Source organism: Cyprinus carpio, chromosome B1 (assembly GCF_018340385.1).
Source record: "Cyprinus carpio isolate SPL01 chromosome B1, ASM1834038v1, whole genome shotgun sequence".
NCBI lineage: Eukaryota > Metazoa > Chordata > Actinopteri > Cypriniformes > Cyprinidae > Cyprinus > Cyprinus carpio.
This window is the reverse complement of record NC_056597.1, coordinates 37,618,867-37,642,297: the sequence shown is the minus strand read 5'-3', so window position 1 is coordinate 37,642,297 and position 23,431 is coordinate 37,618,867. Positions and strand designations below refer to the sequence as shown.

At 38.3% G+C, this 23,431-nt stretch overlaps 3 protein-coding genes across 6 annotated transcripts in view; 2 read left to right on the top strand and 1 right to left on the bottom strand.

Moving 5' to 3' along the window:
• Nucleotides 1-23,431, bottom strand: part of LOC122135992 (lipopolysaccharide-induced tumor necrosis factor-alpha factor homolog) — a 613,569-nt gene that overhangs the window by 363,786 nt on the left and 226,352 nt on the right. The gene's annotated exons all lie outside the window — the stretch shown is intronic.
• Nucleotides 4-11,937, top strand: slc25a23a (solute carrier family 25 member 23a). 3 transcript variants are annotated; one of them, XM_042717366.1, is made up of 12 exons: nt 51-153; nt 2,737-2,863; nt 3,409-3,496; nt 3,585-3,696; nt 3,774-3,932; nt 5,196-5,348; nt 5,420-5,533; nt 6,272-6,439; nt 6,507-6,657; nt 7,663-7,819; nt 8,087-8,110; nt 10,912-11,937. In XM_042717366.1, the coding sequence occupies exons 1-12, from the start codon at nt 130-132 to the stop codon at nt 10,913-10,915; spliced, it is 1,281 nt and encodes a 426-aa protein (XP_042573300.1). In that variant the 5' UTR covers nt 51-129; the 3' UTR covers nt 10,916-11,937. The 3 variants fall into 3 exon arrangements, with proteins under 3 accessions (XP_042573298.1, XP_042573299.1, XP_042573300.1); XM_042717364.1 differs by lacking the exon at nt 10,912-11,937 and having other exon boundaries at nt 4-153; nt 8,087-8,245; XM_042717365.1 differs by lacking the exon at nt 10,912-11,937 and having other exon boundaries at nt 26-153; nt 2,740-2,863; nt 8,087-8,245.
• LOC109057650 (far upstream element-binding protein 2-like) lies at nt 12,319-23,308 on the top strand. Of its 2 annotated transcripts, none has more exons than XM_042717357.1 (18): nt 12,319-12,536; nt 13,675-13,780; nt 13,867-13,920; nt 14,037-14,073; nt 14,405-14,463; nt 15,520-15,591; nt 15,700-15,757; nt 15,839-16,004; nt 16,542-16,640; nt 16,771-16,881; nt 16,963-17,065; nt 17,148-17,272; nt 17,874-18,164; nt 18,907-19,016; nt 19,121-19,194; nt 20,842-21,042; nt 21,273-21,484; nt 22,474-23,308. In XM_042717357.1, the coding sequence occupies exons 1-18, from the start codon at nt 12,444-12,446 to the stop codon at nt 22,480-22,482; spliced, it is 1,980 nt and encodes a 659-aa protein (XP_042573291.1). In that variant the 5' UTR covers nt 12,319-12,443; the 3' UTR covers nt 22,483-23,308. The 2 variants fall into 2 exon arrangements, with proteins under 2 accessions (XP_042573291.1, XP_042573292.1); XM_042717358.1 differs by having other exon boundaries at nt 12,320-12,536; nt 21,303-21,484.

Genomic DNA, 23,431 nt, shown 5'->3' with positions numbered 1-23,431 from the left:
CTCTGCCAAGAAAGCACGGACCAAACCTAACGCAAGCAACCATAAGCTGAACTCTTCGCGCAGCTGGATCTGAACAAGGACGGACGGATCGATGTGAACGAGCTGCGCATCGGACTCGCCGCGCGGGGGATGTCGTGGAGCTCGGTGGAGGAGGTACGGAGCAAACCTAATGCATGCAATCATAACGGAAGGGTGCTTATAGTACATGATAACGGTCCGTGAATTGACAGGTGTATGTTTTAACGTGGAAATAAAACATGTGTCTCCAGGTCACGTGATCTGCGTCTGAACACTGAAAGCGAAAATGCCGCAGTACGCGATACTATAGCAGGCAGCATTGTATCTGATGCTTATTATTCAAGAATGCAGAGTACGATTCGAACCAATGAGGTTTCGCAGTGGGCGTGGCTACTCCGCGCAAGTCGAAAGAGAAAAACTGTACAATGTACTGTACATTGTGTACTACGCTGTCCACCTCATAGGTGCGTCTCAATTCCCACCATTCTGTGACGTTTTGTAGTACAAATAGTGTGAGTAGTGTGTGTAAAATTCCAAAAAGAAAAAGTTCACTTAAATAAACTGGAAAAAAGGAAGTGTGGAAGTTAATTTTCTACCTAGTAGATTGTTTTATTAACGTCTACACCGACCCCAACCTTAAACCTACCCCTTACAATAATGCAAAAATAGAAATAATTGATGTACAGTGGGGGTTCAGATTATTAATGACAACATAACCTTATAAAATACATACACTGCATGGCAGAGTACATAGTGCATAAGTTCATACATAGTGTATACGTGCAGTTTGTAGTGCATCATTTGGGAAGCAACTAATTTTTCAACACTGAATGAAGCTGTTTCCTGTGAATGTGTGAGACTTCAGGTTCATTAGCCGCTATCCTTAAATAACTAGAAGAATTCCACAGTGCAGTAAGAGGTGTTTGTGCTACAAACAAGTGTGTTTATGATTAAGATAACAAATTAGACTGCTGTGAGAGCAAATATCTTTTTGTAACAAGGTGGATTGGTTACACTAAGTACATACATTAGTGTTATCTTAAATGAAACAATTTCTGTAGATTTAAAATTTGAAGGAAATTACGTTTCCAATGATGTGTAGCTGCTTGTAGTACACTGCTTACACTATTACACTTCAAAAATAGTACACAAAATTGGATAAACCTGTAGAAAACACAATATTTAATATATGATCATGTAAACAGGATTTCAGGACACAGAGATTTCGCTGTGGATAGACTGCACACAGTGCTCCAGAAATAGAAAGCAGACAAGAAATCAAAAAAAAAAAAAAAAAAAAATGAAATCGCTTGTTGCTGGTTGGGATGGCGCCTGATGTTCAGCTCAGATTAGACAGATGTGCTGGAGCCATTAGTGAGAGTATAACCCATTATGTAGCTGCCTACTCACTAACATACTCAAACTCATAATGCTTTATATGATAAATGAATTGAATTGCTAAAAAGGTTATAGTGATATAATGCCAGCAGGTCAAACCCAAGGCCTGAAACAATGAGATCACAGGCCAAGTTATGATCAAACCGACACACACATGTTAAAAGAATCTTTGTTATCTAATCTCTCCACAGCATCCTGCACGCTGTTTTTTTTAGAGTTGGGGAAGTTACTTTTAAAAGTAATGCAATAAAGTATTGCGTTACTATATATATATATATAAAAAATCAAACTAATTGCAATACTTAGTTACTTTTCATGAAAAGTAATGCATTATGTTACTTTTGAATTACTTTTTGTCACCTGGGTTGGGCTTACTTATTTATTTTTAATAACAGAAAGCCTAAAAGTTAGATTTTTGGCAACTGTGAAAGCCCTTTCACACCAAAAGTGAAATAACAAGCCGCAGGCTGAAGGAAGTGACTCTGCACTTCACTCCAAATTTCTCTGAACACAGCGACAGAAGACGTGTCAGTGAATAAATGGGGAAAAAATAACTTGCATTACTTATTTGAAAAGTAACTGTAAATGTAAAAGTAGTGTTACTTTACTAGTTACTTGAAAAAAGTAATCTGATTACATTACTTGTAATGCATTACCCCCAACACTGCTGTTTGCAACATACTGTATACAACAGTTTATAGTTCAGGGTAAGTGATTAGACTGTTGATCTGTTTGCCTGTTTGGACAGTCTTGTGTCATATTGATTTTTGAAACTTGACGATTTTATAAAGTGCTTTGCTTTTTGAGGTTTGGGAGCATGTGTGCATGTGTTTGTATTTGCATTATGCATTGTGATGAATGATTTTGGCAAGAGAGCACTAAACTTCACACATAGGCTCACAGAAACACACACGAAGCCTGCAGATTGTGCAGAAGGTCAGCGTCTTGGAGTGGATCCATGTGAGAGTAAATGATTATAGGAATTTAAACACACTAATATAGTGTTTAAGTGTCTGTACATGAATGAAACACATTGTAAAGCTAATGTTTTGTGCGCTTGGCTTTCTCTGTTTGTACGTTTACATTCATCTGTGTAATGCAATTAATTAGAATGAAATGAACCTGTGTTTAGATTCGATGATGAGTGTCTGATTGCTCATGTTTGATGTTGGTGCCATGGGCCGGTGGCTTTGCATGGTTTTAATGTGCTTTTCTCTTTCATTTGCACCCCATCCCACCTTTCCTAATGATCCCGGCATCCCTCTGTCCCTCCATTTCTCTCTCTCCCCCTCTCTCTCTCTGTATATGCCCTACATCCAGCAGATTGTACGAGCTGGAGATGTTAATCATGACGGTCAGCTGGATTTTGAAGAGTTCACCGAGTATCTGCGTTCACACGAGAAACGCCTCAGACTCATGTTTCGCAGCTTGGACAGAAACAATGACGGTTAGTTTCTGTCAACTTCACAGCATTATCAGAATCAGTGTTATTTTAGTATTATTCACTGTATACTCTATTACAGTATGTATTAATATTTCAAGATTTTATTTCAGTCGACTACAATGATATTTAATAGCTTCAGTTTTAGTTAATAACAACACTGGGCAGAATCTGTCTTAATTCTCTGTTAGACTATACATCATTTTTATGTTACAGATATGATAATTAATCAAATTTGCCATATATATTCTCACAATAACCCTATAATCAATCCCATTACATTACATAACATCTATAACCTTATATTTGCATTAGCATGTGTGATTTTATATCTATGCTATTGCTACACTGTTAGCAGCTATATCTTCATTTTACCACTGTTGCCTAAATACTCTAACATCTATAACATCATATTAGCATCAGAAGCTATGATAATGCTGTTGGCACTTTTACATCACTGTTAGCATCATATTAGCATTAGCATCAATTCCATGAATTCAGTCTTAAGCTCTATTATCTCACGTTTCAGTACAATGACACATTGTTTGTAGGTGAACTGGACGTCGGGGAGATCCAGCAGTCGTTGCACAACCTCGGTGTGGACGTCACGCTGGAGCAGGCCGCCAAAATCTTGCAAAGGTGTGTGTTTTTGTACTTAGCATGTATGTAAAGTGCTTTTCAGCTGTGGTTTTCTGACATGCGGTGCTTGTGAAATGTGTTGGTACAGCATGGATAAAGACCATTCCATGACCATCGACTGGTTCGAGTGGCGAGATCACTTCCTGTTTAACCCTCTGCACAACATGGAGGAAATCGCTCAGTTTTGGAAACACTCAGTGGTACGAAGCGAAAGGTTTTCATGACTATAAATTGAGCCTCTCTCTCTTTCTGTAGCTCCACTGTTGTGTTTGTGTAGATGTTGGACATCGGAGAGCATCTGACGATTCCGGACGAGTTCTCGGAGAAGGAGAAGCAGTCAGGGTTCGTGTGGCGGCAGCTGATGGCCGGAGCCGTGGCGGGATCGGTGTCCAGGACAGGAACCGCGCCGCTCGACAGACTCAAGGTCTTTCTGCAGGTGAGACGGCGCTGGTCTGGGATCAGTGAAATCATCTGATCTTTGATGTGGCACGTTTAGAGGTTCCTTTCGAGGTTTGCTCTCAAGACACTTTCAAAGTAGCTCACGCGATACAATCTAGCAAAAGCTGTGGCTTGTGTGAACAGGGATAAGAGGGATTTCTATAAAATGAAAGGCTTCTAACTAACTACAAGTATCCATGATAATATATTTTGTAAAATAATAATAAAATTGAATTAGTTTTTATTTTTATATTTTGTTTTAATTTAAATTTTTGTTTTATTTAAAGTTTTAGTAATTTTGTGCTTTTGTCAGTTTATTAGTTACATTTTTTTATTTTCTTTTAAATATGTCTATAGAGTTCTTATCATTTTTATTTCAGGTTTTAGTCATTTTAGTATATAATAAGTTAAACTAAAAGAAAATGAAATGAAATAAATTTACGATTTTTCTGTATTTATTTTTTCAGTTAATGTTTGTTTTATTTCAGGTTGCAATTTTATTTTGAAGATTTTTTTTTTAGATTCAGTTAACTACTAAAGTTTTAGTTAACTAAACCCTGAACCAAACCAACCAGCTAAATGGTGAATTATTACAAACTTTGATTTGACGCAAAAAGTATTTGAAAATCGGACAGAAAGACAAATGTACAATACTATGTATTTAGCAGCATTAATGAAGGAAAAAAACTACAATTCTGTAAAGCATTGTGAATGACTGGATGACTATGAAATTATGGATTTAAAGATGTTGATTATGTGTTTAGAAATTTATTTTATGTTTATTGCAAATATGCATATTATGCGAGTAAGCGTTTTAGTTAAGATTGCAGTGTTCTTCTGCTACAGTTCTCTGATTGGTGGAGAGTCTGTGCTGAATTATGGGTAATGTAGTTTTTCACTACTGTTGAACATGATTATTTAAAAATGAAGATGAAATAATGTGGGCTGATTGCTTTAACAAAAGCGTAATCCATCGATTAACAACCTTCGGAGCTCACAGTAGGTCTGTCTTTAAATGTTTATGAGTTACTATTTAAAATCAATTCCTCTGTGGATAAAATGAAAGACATTTTAACTTTCTGAACCCAGCTGTCACACTCTGTATTTTCAGCACCACACTGACCCCTGGAGGTCATTTGAGACACTGCAACTGAACTTTCTTTTTTTTTTTTAGTTATGTTTACATGTGTTTTGGTAATTTTAATCTAGTTAGACTAAAGCTTTACATTAAAAATCATCTTAATTATGTGCTGATGTGCAGGTGCATGGCCAGAGCTCTGATAAGGGCACGGTGTGGCACGGTCTGCGTGCGATGGTGAAGGAGGGTGGCCTCACTGCACTGTGGAGGGGGAACGGCATCAACGTGCTGAAGATCGCACCGGAGACAGCCATCAAATTCCTGGCCTATGAACAGGTACAGCTCTGTCTTACACTCAGCCGTGTGGACAGCGCCTCAAAACTCAGCCTGCATCTGTGTGTCTGCAGATTAAACGCTTGATGAGAGGCAGTAAAGAGGGAGGAACTCTGAAAGTTCAGGAGAGATTCGTCGCTGGATCACTGGCTGGAGCTACGGCTCAAACTGTCATATACCCTATGGAGGTAAACACACACACACACACAAACAAACACACACGTCTACATGTCTGCTCAAATTACCAAAGGCTTTACATAAAGTTCCAGCACAGTGCACTGTGTTCAGCGGCCCATTTCAAAATACAGCAGTGAGCTGTGAATGGCTGTGGTTACTGGAGGGTGAAGTGTAGTCCTGGAAATACAATGGACTTAAGTAAAATAAATAAAGTCTTCTAAAAACTGTTTGCATTAGCAAAATATACATGTCTTTAATAAAAAACACATTTTTTAATAATATTCACAATAAACAATACTTGTAAAGAAAATAGTTTATGTAATTTATTTGTTAGTCAATAAATGATTTAAAATTGAGGTTTTTAATTAAAAAAGTAAAATAAATATACACTGATAATTAGTACTGTACATTGCTGTTCAAAACTTTGGGTTCAGTGATTTTTGAAAAACGTCTCTTCTTATTTAATATTAATTTAAAAAAACTTTAAAGCATTATTACTCCAGTTTTCAGTGTCACATGATGTTTTTTCTTATTATTATAAATTCAAAATTTTTATTTGAATATATTATAAAATGTAATTTTTTTTCCTGTGATTAAAGCTGAATTTTCAGCATTATTACTCCAGTTTTCAGTGTCACATGATGTTTTTTCTTATTATTATAAATGTCAAAAACATTTTTTTCTTTTCTGGGAACTGTGATTGTTTTAATGTCATGACTCTGTTTCTGTCTGTCTCTGTGGTTCTGTAGGTGCTGAAGACTCGTCTTACTCTTCGTAAAACAGGACAGTATTCAGGTGCGGTGGACTGCGCCAAGCAGATCCTGCAGAAGGAGGGCGTTCTGGCGTTTTATAAAGGATACCTGCCCAACGTGCTGGGCATCATCCCGTACGCTGGCATAGACCTCGCCGTCTACGAGGTGTGTGTGTGTGTGATGAGAATGATTTCTTCTTAAAGGCTCTCTCTCATGCTGTCTTCTCTCTCAGACGCTGAAGAACGCCTGGCTGCAGCGGCACACGGAGGGCTCGCCCGACCCGGGCGTCCTGGTGCTGGTGGGCTGCGGCACTGTGTCCAGCACCTGCGGACAGCTGGCGTCCTACCCGCTCGCCCTCATCCGAACACGCATGCAGGCGCAGGGTGAGACACACACAGAATCAGACAAGAGCTGAGCTTCCTGCCCAGGCTGCAAATGTTAACTTCAGCACTAAATGAAGATTATCACATAAAACACAAAATTGTCACCTTCTGGGAAAGTAGTGCAATGTATCACTAATAAAAAAGTTTTTTCCTATCTCATAATTTTACTCAAAATTATCAATGTCTATTTTTAAATGCACATTTTAAGATTATATCTAAAATATTGGCATTTCCATCTGGTGTTTTTAATGCAATATCCCAAAATTCACATAAAAATAGTAAATAATAAAGATGGGAGAATAGATGTTTTAGTGTGATTTGTAACAGCATTATCATTGTGAACTAAAATTGTAAAAACATTTTATTACTTGAAATAAAATATGCAGTAACTGATATAATATATATAGATATAGATATAGATATATATACTGTACATACATGTATGTATTTATATATATATTATTTCAGCACTGAAAAAAATTAAAATAATAAACAGCTTCAAAAAAAAAATCAAAGAAACTGCAAGTAACACACTAAATTAAACCAAAAAATTAAAATTAAATTCACAAACAGTTGCAAAGAAACTGCAAGTAACACACTAAATTAAACTTGAAATTTTAAAGTACAAAGACTGAAATAGGATTTTTTTTTCTTTTTTTGTAAAATATACTCCCACAATCTATTATTTTTAAATTTACAAAATAAATAATTTTTTTTTATAAATAAGTGTGGTTTTATCTCTTTTTCATTTAGTTTATAATAAGTACTAAAATAACTTAAACTGAAATAAAAATGAATAAAAAAGTAAAAACAAATAAAAATGACAAAAACAACAAAATTATTATATTAGAATACAATTACAATATTAAATACAATTACAAAAAATAAAAATTAATTCAAAACACAAATAAATTATTATAACATATTGTTGATTTTAGAAGTGATACACAATATTTTTTGGTATCATGAGAAGTTAAGATAGTATTTCCTCTTCTGGTTCCTCAGCGTCAGTGAAGGGTGCTCCTCAGTTGTCCATGTTGACCCTGTTCAGGAGTATCGTGGCCCAGGACGGTGTGGTGGGTCTCTATCGAGGCATCGCGCCTAACTTCCTCAAGGTCATCCCGGCGGTCAGCATCTCCTACGTCGTCTACGAGCACATGAGGAAAGTACTGGGAGTGGGAACCTGAGAGAGAGAGAGAAAGACAGGTCATGTGTGTGTGAAAAAAAATACAATCAAAGACTTGTTTATTTAAGCCTACAATATATTAAATCACTGGAGTGATGTTCACCAAAAACACTGGATGTGAGGAAGAACGACAAACTGAATCCAAACACTGAAATATGCAGAATCTGAGAGGTGCTGTTCTGACCCAATCCTGAATTACTGAGGTTCATAATGTGCTCTTCATGTGTGTTTGTTGGTCAACAGGGCCCTGATATTCAGGTATACAGGGTACGTTCCTCTGGATGCGGTAAAATGAACGACTGTGTGAGCATGTACTGTGTGTGTGTCTGTGTGTGTTTAACCCAGTGCACACTACTGAACTTCAAATAGGAATGGACAATAAACTAACTTTCTCCCTTTGAATTTACAGTACAATTAAAAGTGCGTCTGCTTCGAGAGGCATGTACAGTGGTGTGAAAAAGGTTTTTGCCCCCTTCCGTTTTTTTTTTATTTTTTGCATATTTGTCACACTTAAAAGATTCAGATCATCAAACAAATTTTAATATTACACAGAGATAACCAGAGTAAATGCAGTTTTGAAATAATGATTTCATTTATTAAGGGCAAAAAGCTGTCCAAACTTACCTGGCCCTACGTGAAAAAGTATTTGCCCCTAAATCTAATAACTTGTTGTTCAACCCTTCGCAGCAACAACTGCAATCAAGTGTTTGTGATAACTGGCCATGAGTCTTTCACATCGCTGTGGAGGAATTTTGGCCCACTCTTCTTTGTAGAATTGTTTTAATTCAGCCACACTGGAGGGTTTTCGAGCATGAATGGACAGTTTAAGGTCATGCCACAGCATCTCAATCAGATTTAAGTCCAGACTTTGACTCGGCCAATCCAAAACCTTATTTTTGTTTTTCTTAAACCATTCAGAGGTGGACTTGCTGGTGTGTTTGTGATCATTGTCCTGCTGCAGAACCCAAGTGTGCTTGAGCCTGAGGTCACAAACTGACGGCTGGACATTCTCCTTCAGGATTTTCTGATAGAGTGCAGAATTCATGCTTCCATTAATAAGGCAGGTTGTCCAGGTCCTGAAGCTGCAGAGCAGCCCCAGAGCATCACACTACCTCCACCATGTTTGACTGCTGCTATGATGTTCTTTTTATGAAATGCTGTGTTAGTTTTACACCAGATGTAACGGGACACACACCTTTCAGAAAGTTGAACTTTTGTCTCATCAGTCCACAGAATATTTGCGCAAACGTCTTGTGGATAATTAAAATAATTCTTGGCAAATGTGAGTTGAGCCTTTGTGTTCTTTTTGCTCAGCACTGGCTTTTGCCTTTGAACTCTCCCATGGATGCCGTTTTTGCCCAGTCTCTTTCTTATTGAATCATGAACACTGACCTTAATTGAGGAGAGTGAGGCCTGCAGTTCTTTAGATGTTGTTCTGGGTTCTTTTATGACCTCCTGGATGAGTCCTTGTTGCGCTCTTGGAGTAATTTTGGTCAGCCAGCGACTCCTGGGAAGAGTAACCACTGTTACAAGTTTTCTTTATTTGTGGATAATGGCTTTGACGGTGGTTCGCTGGAGTCCCAAAGCCTTAGAAATGGCTTTATAACCCTTTCCAGACTGATACATGTCAACTATTTTGTTTCTCATCTGTTTTTCTGCGAATTTCTTTAGATCGCAGCATGATGTGTTGCTCTTTAAGCATGCTTCACTTTATCAGACAGGTTCTATTTCTTAATACAACAGATCTGGCAGTAATCAGGCCTGGGTGTGGCTAGTGAAATTTAACTCCGCTTTCTAAAATAATGTGGTTAATCACAGTTCTTTCATGATTTAATAGGAGGGGGCAATTCATTTTTCACTTACGGCCAGGTAGGTTTGGACAGCTTTTTCCCTTAATAAATTTAAGTATAATTTAAAAACTGCATTTTGTATTTACTTGCATTATCTTTGTGTAATAGTAAAATTAGTTTGATGATCTGAATCTTTTAAGTGCGACAAATATGCAAAAAAAAAACAAAAACAGGAAAGGGGCAAAAACCTTTTTTACGGCACTGTATGTTTTATCTGTTGTCCAATAATAAGCTTCCTCTACTGAACTGAATCCCTGTGTGCTCCAAAATCACCATGACAACCAATCAAGAGTTCTAGAATCCTCAACTGAAGATTCCGTAACTCAGATTGAATAGTTCACCTAAAAAATGAACTTTAGCTGTAAATGTCCTCACATTCAGCCCAACTAAGATGTAAATGGGTTTGTTTTTTCATGGGAACAGATTTGGAGAAATGTAGCATTACATCACTTGCTCACCAATGGATGCTCTGCAGTGAATGGGTGCCGTCAGAATGAGAGTCTAAACAGCTGATAAAAACATCACAATGATCCACAAGTAATCCACACCACTCCAGTCCATCAGTTAATGTCTTGTGAGGCCAAAAACTGTGTGTTTGTAAGAAACAAATCCATCATTACAGCATTTTAAATTCCAACTGTTACTTCCAGCCAAAATATGACTCCATAATACTGCTTTCTGCAGTAAAAAAAGTCATCTCATCAAATCACAAAGCTTGGACTGGAGTGGTGTGGATTACTTGTGGATTATTGTGATGTTTTTATCAGCTGTTTATTATTGTGATATTTTTATCACAAAGGCACCCATTCACTGCAGAGCATCCATGAAAAAATGTAATGCTACAAAATCTGTTCCATTTTTACATCTTATATGGGCTGAATGTGAGTACTTTTTTTTTTTTTAGCTAATCTTCATTTTGAGGTGATCTATGCCTTTAACTGATTCTAAAATCCTGCACGGCGTCCCAATTTGCACATTATCCACCATAAATAGTGTTAGGTCTCACTCATGAAACACATTTTTGTGTGAATTATCTCATGACACTTTATTTACACAAACATTAATCGTGCTTGTGTTTCATGAACAAGGCCTTCACAATAATATGCCAAAGGCATATTTTTTTTTCCGTGGAATTGCATCCATGCATGGTTTTTTTTTCAGCTAATGTTGTCCCCCATCAGTGTAAAGTTCATGATGGTTTTCTTTTGACTTTTTCAGGTAAAGAAAAGTATCGAGGAATGCAAGGCAGAAGTTGCCAGAGCAGTTTTTAAGTGTACTGTATAGGATATTAACAGAAGTTATTTGAAGTACTCTGTACTTTGTACTTTCAGTGTGTAGTGTAGGTGTCTGAATTGGGACGCAGCCTTGGAGTTCAGTTTATATAGCTGTTATCCTCAATGCATGAAGGACTGTAAGCTACGGTTTGGAGCAGAAAGCCTTATGGGTGTCTGTTTTTTGTGATTTTTGACTCATAGAACAATAAGACCAAACAAAAAAAGACTTTCTCACTTCTAGGTCAATGCTCTGTGTTTTATCATTGACTGTGTTAATATATTCATATAATATATTCAGATCTGTATGTGTTACAATAAAATAAAGATTCCCACACGTAATCTGCACCCACAGGTTTCCTTAGAATTCACGCATTATTTGTTTACAAAATTCTAAAAGTTCAAGTCTCAAAATTAGATTTTTGTTTCTTTTAGGCTGTCCATTAGCACATCCATATGCTACTGCACTACTAAATTTTCACAACACAAACTTTTAGCAAATATATATATGCATTTAAATGCTCCAGTCTTTATCTTCTGGGAAAATGGATCAAAAATAATGATGACATCATCCTGCACTCACGGAGTGTATCCAATCAAGTGCTCTCAAGAACGACAATGTCCCTCCCACTTATTCAGCTGTGACAGTCCCTGGCTATTTAAAAAATAGTTATTCACTAAACTAATTATGCTATCTGCTTCCAATAAAAGCTAAATATTTGCCATGTTTACATCCATTCTGCAAAATATACCCACAATTAGTGGGAAGTGTGAAAAAAAAAGTTTTCATATTTCGTTTGGTTTTGTATGCATACATTATTCTTGTTCTTATTTTGATGTTAACGAAAAATCATGTATGGTCATAATATATTTTTGCTGTCCTTCCGTGTGTTTTTCTTTGAAAGGAAACTAAAGTCTATTACTGAAAGCATGTATGAGAATGTATGTAAATTCAATTAAACAGTTCAGAGTCTTTCTTGACGGTCTTTATCATCATTATAACACCAGCTCGTCTCTCTGCTGTACGGAAACTGTATCTCACTAACACATAAAAATGCACTGAGCAGCAGAATAACATAACCTCCAAGGTTAAACGGTCTTAAAAAGCCTATACGCTGCTCCAGACGTCCATCGTTGCCTATCAGTGTTTTCTCGAACCTCATTGGGCTATTTCATGTGTTGCCGAGCGCTGATTGGCTCCCTCACACAGCGGCACGCTCTGTGCGTCGCGTTCGGTCAGCTCTCACTCATTGGGTGAATGGTCCAATGCGCACGCTACGCCCGCCTCCAGCTGCCATCTGATTGGTCCTCGCAACAGCCACTCATTAAGCACGCCTATAGGAGGCCGCTTTCAGACCCCCAGGCCTTTAGTCCCCCCTCCCATGCGTTTGTCTCGCTCGTCTTCCCGCGTCTGCGCACCTCCGCCAGGCCTAGAGCTCCTCGCCGTCTCCCGTATTCTTCACCCTCCGCACGGACAGCATGTCTGAGTACAGCGCGGTGCCGCCGCCCGGTCCCGGAGCCGCTGGATTCCAGAAAGACGCGTTCGCCGACGCGGTGCAGCGCGCGCGGCAGGTAAGAGATCCGCACTGCGGGCCTCGTTTGTGGGTCAGCGCGAGGGCCGCGGCACATGAGCCGGCGCGCGCCACAATCATCCGTTAGCACGAGCCGCGAGCGCGTATGGTTTTGAACAATAGCAAGATGTGGTTACTAGTTACCGTCACAAACGAATGCGGTGCTGTGGTAACTTACAAAAATGGCCGCACAGAAGAGGTATTTAGCGCGCTGTGTAGTGATTATATTCAAGTATCACAATACTTCCACTGTAGTCCGGGGGTAACATGGTGCTACCGCTGTAAGTGTCCGGAAAAACATCGTTATTACCGTGGTGTTTTCCCTTTCTGTAAAAGAACCACGGTACTAAAATGTGTTTTAACGTGTGTAATGCTAGTACCATGGTTTTATTGGGGTATACATCCTGTAAAACATGCTAGCATCGTGGTATCATGGTAAAAGCAGTGCTGTATACTTAACTATATACTAACTATATATATATATATATATATATATATATATATATATATATATATATATATATAATAAAAAACATTTTGTGGCGATTACTAGGGTAAATACAGCAGTGGTTTTAGATGATATATGTACAATGGTACTTTTCATATGCCGTTGTACTTAGTTTTGGACATTTCTTTACCATGTTTTTACATTGTTTTCTAAGGCATTTCAGAGAATACTATAGAAAGAAAGTCAAAAAAAAAAAAAGCTAAAACAAAGCAGAATTGAGCCCTGTGTAACACTGATGGTGATAATAAAAGGAAATATTTCTCAATCAGCGTATTAGAATATTTCCTGAAGGATCATGTGACACTGAAAACTGTCATGAAACTGAAAATTCAGCTTTGATCACAGGAATAAATTAAATTTACCAATATAGTTACATAGAAAAGCGTTATGTTAAATTGTAATAAAATATCAAATTTTTTACTGTGTTTTTGATCAAATAATTCCACCTTGGTGAGTCAAGTGACTTCTTTCGAAGGTCTGGAACAAAAAAATCTTGCTGAACCTAAACTTTTGAACAGTTCTATCTATCTTAAATGCATAATTTTACAAGAAAATGTATAATGTGACTAGCAATTAATATTAACTTCATGCTGATTTTGCTGTATAAATGTGGTGTTTTTGTGTTTTCCAGATCGCAGCCAAGATCGGCGGAGACGTCACAGGTCCCCCCATGAGCAATAACGGCGGAGCGGAGAGCTATGCCTTCGCGACACAGAAGCGATCGCTGGAGGACGGAGGTACTGCGGCTGAGAGGCGCGCTCTGGATCTGTCCCTCTGTCTCTCCTGAGATTGTTTTTGAGCTGTTCTTGTGTTTTCTCCTCAGATCAGCCTGAGAGTAAGAAGATGGCTTCTGACAGAGACAACACTTCAGCGCTGTGTATGTCTGTCTTCACTTTATTTTGCTCGTGTAAACACACAGACTCGCTTTTAGCAACTCGAAGCAAATGTCTGTGTATTTTTAGCGCAGTGATTTTATCCCTTTCTCATCCACAGCTATCGGAGCCCAGCTGGCTGCCCTTTCCCAGCAGAGGTAAGACGGCCCTCGTGTCGTTAGGACAGATCTCGGATCTGAGCGCTTGGGAAGGCAGGAATAACTACACAGGCCTGTATAATTAGGCTGGGTTCGGTTTCCATCAGACATGTTAAGCCAAATACAGGGGTCTTGAGGTGCTCTTGTAAAAGTTGGACTAATTTAATGTGGTGTCTTCAAAATGTATCAATATTTTCATGTATATAATTTTTTTTGCATGAATTCATGGCAGCTTTTCTGAAAAGGCTTTCGGCCACAAGTTACTAAGAACTTGAATGTATTTGTCTGCTGGTACTTTTCCTGACTGTTGTGTGTTTTTGTCTTTCTGTAGCGTACGTCCCTCGTCTCTCACAGAAGAGTACAGAGTCCCTGACGGCATGGTTGGGCTCAGTAAGTTCACATTACCCAGCATACACTGGCCCGTACTCAAGCTTTCCTGAGTGTATCTCAAGTTGGGTCATATTTTTTTTTTGCAAAAACCAAAAGGAAGAAAAAATGCATGCTTATTTTATTTACTGTATGTTTTTAATTACCTGATTTCATTATTAATCATAGCGTGTTAATTTGCATATAAATTGTATATTATTTAATAAATAAAAAATAATTCTAAAATATAAAAGTAATAAAGTTGTACAATTTAAAAACTATTAAATGTGTTCAGTGGTTTTACATTGTAAATTATAATGATAATGTGCAAAATTAAACTTATTTAATTAGACTACACATTGTATTTATATAATTTTTTTTAAATAGTATACAGAATATATAAATATAATTTAATAATATATGTGTGTATATATATATGTATGTATATGTATGTATATATGTGTGTGTATATATATAATGTGTGTGTGTATTATATGTATATATGCCCCATACTTTTGAATATAAACATATATTTAGATAAAGATTAATATATATATATATAATATAATTCTTTCTTGCCCCATACTTTTGAATGGTAGCTGTTATTTAGATAAAGATTAGACCATACAGAATGTACAATAGTTGTAATGTCTGACTGAATACGTGCATCTAAATCAGGGGTGCCCAACCCTGCTCCTGGCGATCGACTGTCCTGCAAAGTTCAGCTCCAACCCTAATCAAACACACCTGAAGCAACTAATTAAGGTCTTCAGGCTCACTTAAAAAGATTCACTAAAAATGTAATAAAATAAATAAATAAACACAATAAATAATAACGTGAAGCCACAACAATGGCTGGAAACCCCTCATATAAACAAACCTTCCTCTCAAACTGTAAGATGTTACCTTTGGCAGCCCTACTATTTCTACAATATTTTTTTATTTTCACACAAAGTTTAGGGGGTTGAAATGTGGATCTGAACATGTTCTTTGAGATTCACTCTTCTGCTGGAGGTTGACATGCTACAATCTGTTTATTATGATTCTACACCCAGTGAATAATGTTTTGTCTGTTTGTAGTCATTGGTCGGGGAGGAGAGCAGATCAGTAAGATCCAGCAAGAGTCTGGCTGTAAAGTTCAGATTGCTCCAGGTGAGTCAAACTCTGGTTCAGATGCGTCAGGTGGGCTCTTCTCTCCTCTGTTTTTGGCGTGTTTGGAAGTATGAGGCGTGATGGAACATGTTGGTTTTGTGTGTTCAGACAGCGGCGGTCTTCCAGACAGGAGTGTGTCTCTCACCGGCGGCCCTGAAGCCATCCAGTATGTTTGTGCTTCCTCACATGTTTGACTGCACTGCAGATCTGTTTGATGTTGTTTTGACCTCTTGACCTGTCCATGCAGGAAGGCCAAAATGCTGCTGGATGACATCGTCTCTCGGGGGCGGGGCACTCCGCCCTCCTTCCACGAGTCGACCAATGGGAGCGGCCACATGCAGGAAATGATCATTCCAGCAGGGAAAGCGGGTCTCATCATCGGCAAAGGAGGAGAGACCATTAAACAGCTGCAGGTAGAGCTTGTGCCCGTCTGTGAGTGCAGAGAGGCTTTTATCTAGAGGATTGTGGGTAGTTGGAGGGAAGTAGGGCTTTGTCACTTAAATTAAAACAAATAATCTCTCAAATACTCAAAAAATGCATACATATTGTAATATGTTACACAAGATTTCTGTTCCAAGTAAATGCTGTTCTTTTGAACTGTGTATTTAAAGAAAAAAGTATCAGTTTTCAGAAATATTCAGCAGCACAACTGTTTTCGACACTTGATGATAATCAGAAATGTTTGTTGAGCAACAAATCCGTATATTAGTGATTTCTGAAGGATCTTGTGACACTGAAGACTGGAGTAATGCTGAAAATTCAGCTGCGCATCACAGAAATAGATGACATTTTATTGTGTATAAAAAAAAATTTAAATTGTCGTAATAGTTCACAGTGTTACCAAAATAGATTTGATTATAGATTAAAATATATAAGAATAGTATACATTTTGAATGTTAACAGGCAGTTTTTAGTCCTCTTCTCTACATGTTAACATGTTTGTGTTTCAGGAGCGCGCTGGTGTGAAGATGATTTTGATTCAGGACGCTTCTCAGGGGCCAAACATGGACAAACCTTTGCGCATCATTGGAGATCCTTACAAAGTCCAGGTGTGACTCATTTCTTCTCTTCTCTCACCTGTTACTGTTCCTTGTTTTGTTAGTTCTTCTCTCTTATGAGCTGTTGTACCTCTTACAAGCTGGTTAAGATTTTGGGTGCGTGTGTCACTTCTCTCTGTAGCAAGCGCGTGAGATGGTGCAGGAGATTCTGCGAGAGCGGGATCATCCTGGCTTCGACAGAAATGAGTACGGCTCTCAGATAGGAGGAGGAGGAGGAGGAGGAGGAATGGAGGTGCGGCGTTGATTTGATCATTTAAATTGCAGCTTTTTTTTCCCATTTGAAATGTGTGATTGTCTCATTCTGATTGGACAGGTGCCTGTTCCGCGTCACTCTGTGGGCGTCGTGATTGGCCGAAGCGGAGAGATGATCAAGAAGATTCAGAACGATGCTGGTGTGAGGATACAGTTTAAACCAGGTGTGTTTAGACTTTCAGGTTCTGATTAAACTCAATGTTTTATGATATTACAGTGCATGACACATTTTTCTTCTCTCTGTAGATGATGGTAGCGGTCCAGATAAGATCGCTCACATAGTGGGTCCTCCGGACCGCTGCGAACATGCCGCCAGTATCATCAACGACCTTCTGCAGAGCATCAGAGTACGAGAGGAAGGAGGAGGAGGGGTGAGTGATGCTCAGACTCATCTGAAGATCTCCTATATGCTTGCAGTCTGCACTCTATGAAATCAGTATTTCTTTCATAAATTCAGTTTAATTTTTATTTCTAAATTCCTTTTTTTTTTTTTTTTTTTTTTTTTTTTTTTTTTTTAGTTTCAAGGGTGCAATTTAAATATAGTAATTAAAAGCATGAAACTTTCAGTTTATTAGGAGTGTATGTATTTATTTTCTTAATTACATTTTTAGGACCAAATAAAAGTTTTAATTTTGTCTACCATTTAAAATTTTCTGGATTTTGTTTTAATGTTTAATCTTAATAGCAAAAAGCATGTTTAATCAATTGGAGTCTAAAACTCTCAAATTAATTCATAGAACATTGTATTTTAAGAGTAATTAAATTATTCAAAGTGATGCACAACAGAGGTTTACAGATAAAATTATTACTTTTATTATTATTACCTTTGCATTTCTGTATATTACATGATAGTTTTTCTCAGTTGAACTGATGAAATGCTAGTGACGTGAGTGTTTCACAGCTAGTTCTGTTTTTATGACTGGACTCCATCTGTGTTTGGTTGCTCTGGTTGATCTCTGTTCTGTCCGTCAGGGTCCTCCGGGCACAGGCATGCCTCCAGGTGGGCGAGGCAGGGGGCGTGGTCCGGGTAACTGGGGCCCTCCTGGCAGTGAGATGACCTTTTCAATCCCTGCCCACAAATGCGGCCTGGTGATCGGCCGAGGCGGCGAGAACGTGAAGGCCATCAATCAGGAGACAGGTGCCTTTGTGGAGATCTCGCGCCAGCCACCACCCAACGGGGACCCTAACTTCAAGCTGTTTATCATCCGGGGATCTCCTCAGCAGATCGACCACGCCAAACAGCTGATCGAGGACAAGATCGAGGTACTGTAAACACCGCTTTAAAGGGGCTGTTTACACCTGGTCACTTCATGTGTTTTATCTAATCGGATGGCTGTCCGATCGTGAAAAGACCAGGTGTAAATGCCCTCTGAAACTCATTTAAATCCGATCTCTCAAACCACTTCAGGAGGTGTTCTGGGCTGCATTCCAGGCAGGCAGTCGACCTCTGCATTATGAAGGGCCTCTTTAACTGTACCACATATAATTAATAGCTGCAACACAATCATTGCTGTTAATAGTGTTCACCATCTGTTTGATTACATTACATTAACTGCTTGATTTTTACTGTGCATTTCTGCCATATGGACATGACCTTGAGATAGTCACCACTGATAAGCTATTACTAAATATAATGTCAAAACTTTAATTTTCTATAAAGCTACTTTTCACAATGCAAATTGAAGCTCTGTTTCAGGGATTATGTCTCTTCATATCAGGCAACCCAGTTGTGTTCCCCTCTGCCCAGATTAAAGTTGTAGCCTATATATTATACTTTATTCATTGTTTTGTTTTTTTAAGCCACTTTGCACTTTTAGAGAACTTGCACTTCTTTTAAGCGCTGTTCTTGTATTCAGATTAAGCGCGGTCCACTGCTGTGCACATGCCGTGATATCGATACTTAGAGATTTGACGATACAAGTACCAATGCAGCAGTCTGTGACGATACATTGTTGAACACAGCCTTAGTGTTTGCTGGCTTTAACTGGTCTGCTTCTCCTCGTAGGGTCCCCTGTGCCCTGTTGGACCTGGACCGGGTGGACCGGGCCCCGCTGGACCCATGGGCCCCTACAACCCGAACCCATACCAGCCTGGACCCCCTGGTGGACCGCCACAGTCAGTAGTGCTTTAATGGGAAATCAGCTTCAGGGCAAGGGTTGATGTTTGGCTTTCCAGGTTTTGTTTGCACATGCTCACAGTGGTTGTCTCTGTGTCTCCAGCGGTGGTCCTCCTGGCGGTCAGTATCCTCAGGGCTGGGGAAACACGTACCAGCAGTGGCAGCCACACGATCCCAGTGAGTCGTTTTGTACTGATGCTTTCAGTGTTTGTTAAAGTCTTGATAGTATTCTAGCACGTAATGAAACTAATCGAGTACCTTATGCTACCACAGTCACATGTCTGTTCAAGTTCTCATGCTTAAGTCACATTGCATCTTGAAGTAATGTATTTTTTTTTTTTTTTTACTTTAAATTATAGTAATTGATTCCAATTTGTAAAATATGCTAAATACAGTTTGATAAGTACTACTATTATACAAGTAAACATTGCTATTAAAAAAAAAAGTGTCTTCTGCTCACCAAGCAGGGCTCCAGACAAAAAAAAATGCGTAAGGAGCCATTGGCCTTGAAAAAACTTAGGTGGCAAATTATTTTTTTTTAGGTTTCACAGAATAAACAAGCTTTGTTTTTTTTTTTAACATTTCAATGATACTGTCATATTGGTCTCATCTTTTGTTGACTTTATCAGCATTTTAATCCATCTTGTAGATGACCTGAGAACTAAGGTTCACTTAACGTGGAGCAAAACATCTTTTCTAACTTAATCAGTTTTGTGACTTTATATTTTATTACACAGAATCTGTACCAATGTCATGGACCATAAGCATCACTTGCCCATTGAGTGTACACTTAAGTAATGTGCGATTTTAATAAATTTAAGTTAGTCCAACCTAAAATAAAAAGTGAACTCAACACATTTTCAAACTGTTAATTGCCAGTGTAACTCAGTTTTCCTAAAAATTTAGCAAAGTCAACTGATCACTTACAGTGTAGTTTTGGCTCCTCCTCAATGCATCCAATAGAAATGATGTCATGTCTTTCACACCAGTCGGTTTTTCTTCATTAGTAACATGCAGTTTTATAGGATGTTGAATTTTATCATTAGCTTGCATTCTTGCGTTTCTTATATTGACAACCGGTTTAAGTAAATCTAATATGCAATAGCGCCTAAATATAGCAAAATGCTCTTCTTTATGGTAATCTTTCTAGCTGACAGATGAGCTTATGGACATCGAATGGTTATTCTGAGGTAAATATTACGTGGCAATGTTTCACAAAGGTTTTACTGGATGGCAAGTGTGCTACAAATAGGCTAATATGAAGTTAATGGATTAACTGAACATAGCATTAAATAACAAAAAATTGAAAACTTCCACGCTTTTTTGGAAACCGTGATTTACTTAAAATGGAAATCTTTTGTAAAATAAAACATAACTATTTCAGCCAGTTGCCAAAGCAATGTTGCCATTTTTATTTAACTTGAAGTACTACAATATCTAAAGAAACTAAAACCAATAAATAGAAACTGCTGAAAACTATATAAACTAAAAAAGATGACAGGCACTACAAAATCAATGAAACTTTAACTGAACTTGGTGAATACTGAAAAAAAATCCAGTTAAAAAAGTATAATTGTATATCAGTGATACTAAAATAACTGTCACTTAATGTTATTCACACAGATTGTCATCTTACTAAGTATTAATTTCTCAAAAAGAGGGAAAAAACACTAACTGTCCCCAAGCTTTTGAACTTCAAAAAAAGGGTGTATGGATCCTTTTAAATTGGCATTAATTTGATCTTGTTTGTCCTGAGGCTCTGCTCGTGTCTGTAAGTTGGCGAGTAGCTGAAGTATAAAGGGGATGTCTGTCTGTTTCTCTCAGGTAAAGCAGCAGTGGATCATAACGCTGCGTGGGCGGCTTATTACGCACAGTACTACCAGCAGCCTGGAGGGGGCGCCATGCCCGGACAGACGCCTGCGGCCCAACCGGCCGCTCCCGCTCCTGCTGACCAGAGCCAAGCTGCTCCCGGAGCCGCCCAGCCCGACTACACCAAGGCCTGGGAGGAGTACTACAAAAAGATGGGTATGAGCGCTCATTCCTCATTGCATTTAAGTGTTCCTCTGGCTCAGTGGTAGAGCATTGTGTTAGCAGTGCAAAAGGTTGTGGGTTTGATTCCCAGGGAACACGTGTTAGGTAAAAATTTTAGCCTGAATGCACTGTAAGTCGCTTTGGATAAAAGCGTCTGCTAAATGCATAAATGTAAATGTGTTTGACGTAGTAAGAGAAATGGATGTGAATGAATCTGCTGGCAGATCAGGGTTTTGATGCAGAGACTCTATCAGCTGCTGCAGGAGGAGGAGGCGCTGCTCCCGCCGCAGGAGGAGCTCAGGCCACGGGAGCCGCAGCGGCTGGACAGACGGACTACAGCGCCGCATGGGCCGAATACTACAGACAGCAGGCTGCTTATTACGGACAGACGGGACAGGCCGCGGGTCAGCCGGGCGCCACACCACAGGGCCAACAGGTACACACGCACACTAATCACAGGTTTATACGTGTCTGAACAGACACTGATGGCATGTAGATTGAAGATTAGATGTAAGAAGTAGAGTAATTATACAAAGTAATAATTTAACTAGTTTAAGATTGTTTGATGTTCTACCTGACAAATATTTGTTTTTGATGCTGAAGGTGAAATTGGAGCCATTAAGTCACACTATTAAAGGGGGTCATGACATGGATTTTTTTTTTTTTTTTTTTAGGCCTATATGTTCCTTGATTTACTTGTTAATTAAGTTTTTTACACAAAAAAAGCAAATATGTGGAAAAAGTGATTTTCAGCCCTCATTTTGAACCGCTCTCTACAATGACCTGTTTTTAAGGGGCGTGTCCTTAAAGACTTGTCAGTAATCAGCCACTGTTGTGATTTGTTAACGTCATTGCATAGGAAACAGTATCAACGCCCTCTCGCTCTTGCAGTGTTTATGCAAACAACACTTTTCCCCTTGGAGCCAAAACAAGCCAGTTTTGGAGCTTGATTAAATGCTTTGTTTATAATGAGGAAGTTTTAAGCTATGAAACTAGCAGGATGTTTTAATGGCACCAAGACCTCTTATATCCCAAAAGATTAAGGCAAATTTGATTTCTCATGTCATCATCCCTTTAAAGTTTGTTTGCCAACTTAAAACTCAATATGAAACATTCTATTAATGTTTATAGAAATTAAATGTTGTGAATTATTTCATTTAATTATGCATATATTCACACACCATTCAATAGAATGTTAAAGGTGCTGTATGCAAGTTTTTGACTTTACTAAAACATAAAAATACCATAATGTTACCCTCTCCAATATTTTGAATTTGGACTGCTATACCTAGTTCAACCACTCGGTGTCAATCCTACATACAGCACCTTTAATAATTCTAATTATCAACAAGAAGCATACAGAAGTTCAGTGGCTATAGTTTTGTTTCTACATGCAGTGATGACTGATTTCTCGTCTCTCCTCAGGCGCAGTGAAGTGACTGATGAGCTCTGGTCCGTCCTGCTCCTTCCCTCCATCCTCTCACTCTTCTCTGACAAAAGGACTTCTCTTCCCGTTTCATTTTTTTCTTTCTCGTGTCCAGCTGAAAAGCTCTGTGACTCTTTCTCCTCTGAAACCGGATTTCTGTCTTTATGAAACGTTCTTGTTTCTCCTCCTGGTTTTTGCTGGATCCACAAGCGCTGATGGACTAAACTCAAACTCTGCCTTCCCTTCACACACGCTTCATCCCTCACATCAGTGTGACTCATGTCCTGGAGACACAAGGGAAAGCTTCTTCTAACTTTCTCACATGAGCGTGCACTTCCTGTATTTGCATTAAAAAAAAAAAATCTTTTTGAGGAAACAGGTCCATTTAGAGGAAATCTTCAGGTGTTAATAACTACTGTGTTTCAAACTCAATGAGTAACCATGTCTTTTTTTTTTTTTTTTTAATGCTATTTTGCTTTTAGTCCTTTTAAGTTGATTTTGAGCTGGAACATTCCCATTGATTAACGTGTTCTTTCTTTCTATTCATTTAGTGAGTATTTTTTTTTAATGTGATTAATTTTTCTCCTGTGATTATCAAATGGGGTTTCAGTCTCTGAGAGTGTGTCTCGTGTGTGCGCGAGTATGTTCTGATACTGAAACTCAAGCCGTGTTGCTCCTCACTCTGTGAAAAGAGGGTTTCTTTTTTCCCCCCTTCCCTTCCCAAGTTAGTGGAAGTCATGATGTTATAAATATATAAATTGTATGCTTTTTTTTTACTGCTTGTTTTTAAAAACTACAAAATAAACATTACAAAATCCTCATCTGATCACATGACCAGTGTTCAGTCTGAAAGTGTTTTTGAAAGGCAAAAACGTTGAAGTTTACGATGTGAAACCAGTTTTAAAATTGTGAAAAATTCTAGGATTGCACATACTGCTAAACACTTGCATTACCAAT

Excerpts from the sequence above, each read along its gene's own strand:
- slc25a23a (XM_042717364.1), top strand. The coding sequence starts at position 130 with ATGTCGTGGAGCTCGGTGGAGGAG. Across the intron at positions 5,349-5,419 it reads AATTCCTGGCCTATGAACAG|ATTAAACGCTTGATGAGAGG; the intron begins GTACAGCTCTGT and ends GTGTGTCTGCAG. Across the intron at positions 7,820-8,086 it reads GTCGTCTACGAGCACATGAG|GGCCCTGATATTCAGGTATA; the intron begins GAAAGTACTGGG and ends GTTGGTCAACAG.
- LOC109057650 (XM_042717357.1), top strand. The coding sequence starts at position 12,444 with ATGTCTGAGTACAGCGCGGTGCCGCCGCCCGGTCCCGGAGCCGCTGGA. Across the intron at positions 12,537-13,674 it reads CGGTGCAGCGCGCGCGGCAG|ATCGCAGCCAAGATCGGCGG; the intron begins GTAAGAGATCCG and ends TGTGTTTTCCAG. Across the intron at positions 14,464-15,519 it reads TGACGGCATGGTTGGGCTCA|TCATTGGTCGGGGAGGAGAG; the intron begins GTAAGTTCACAT and ends GTCTGTTTGTAG.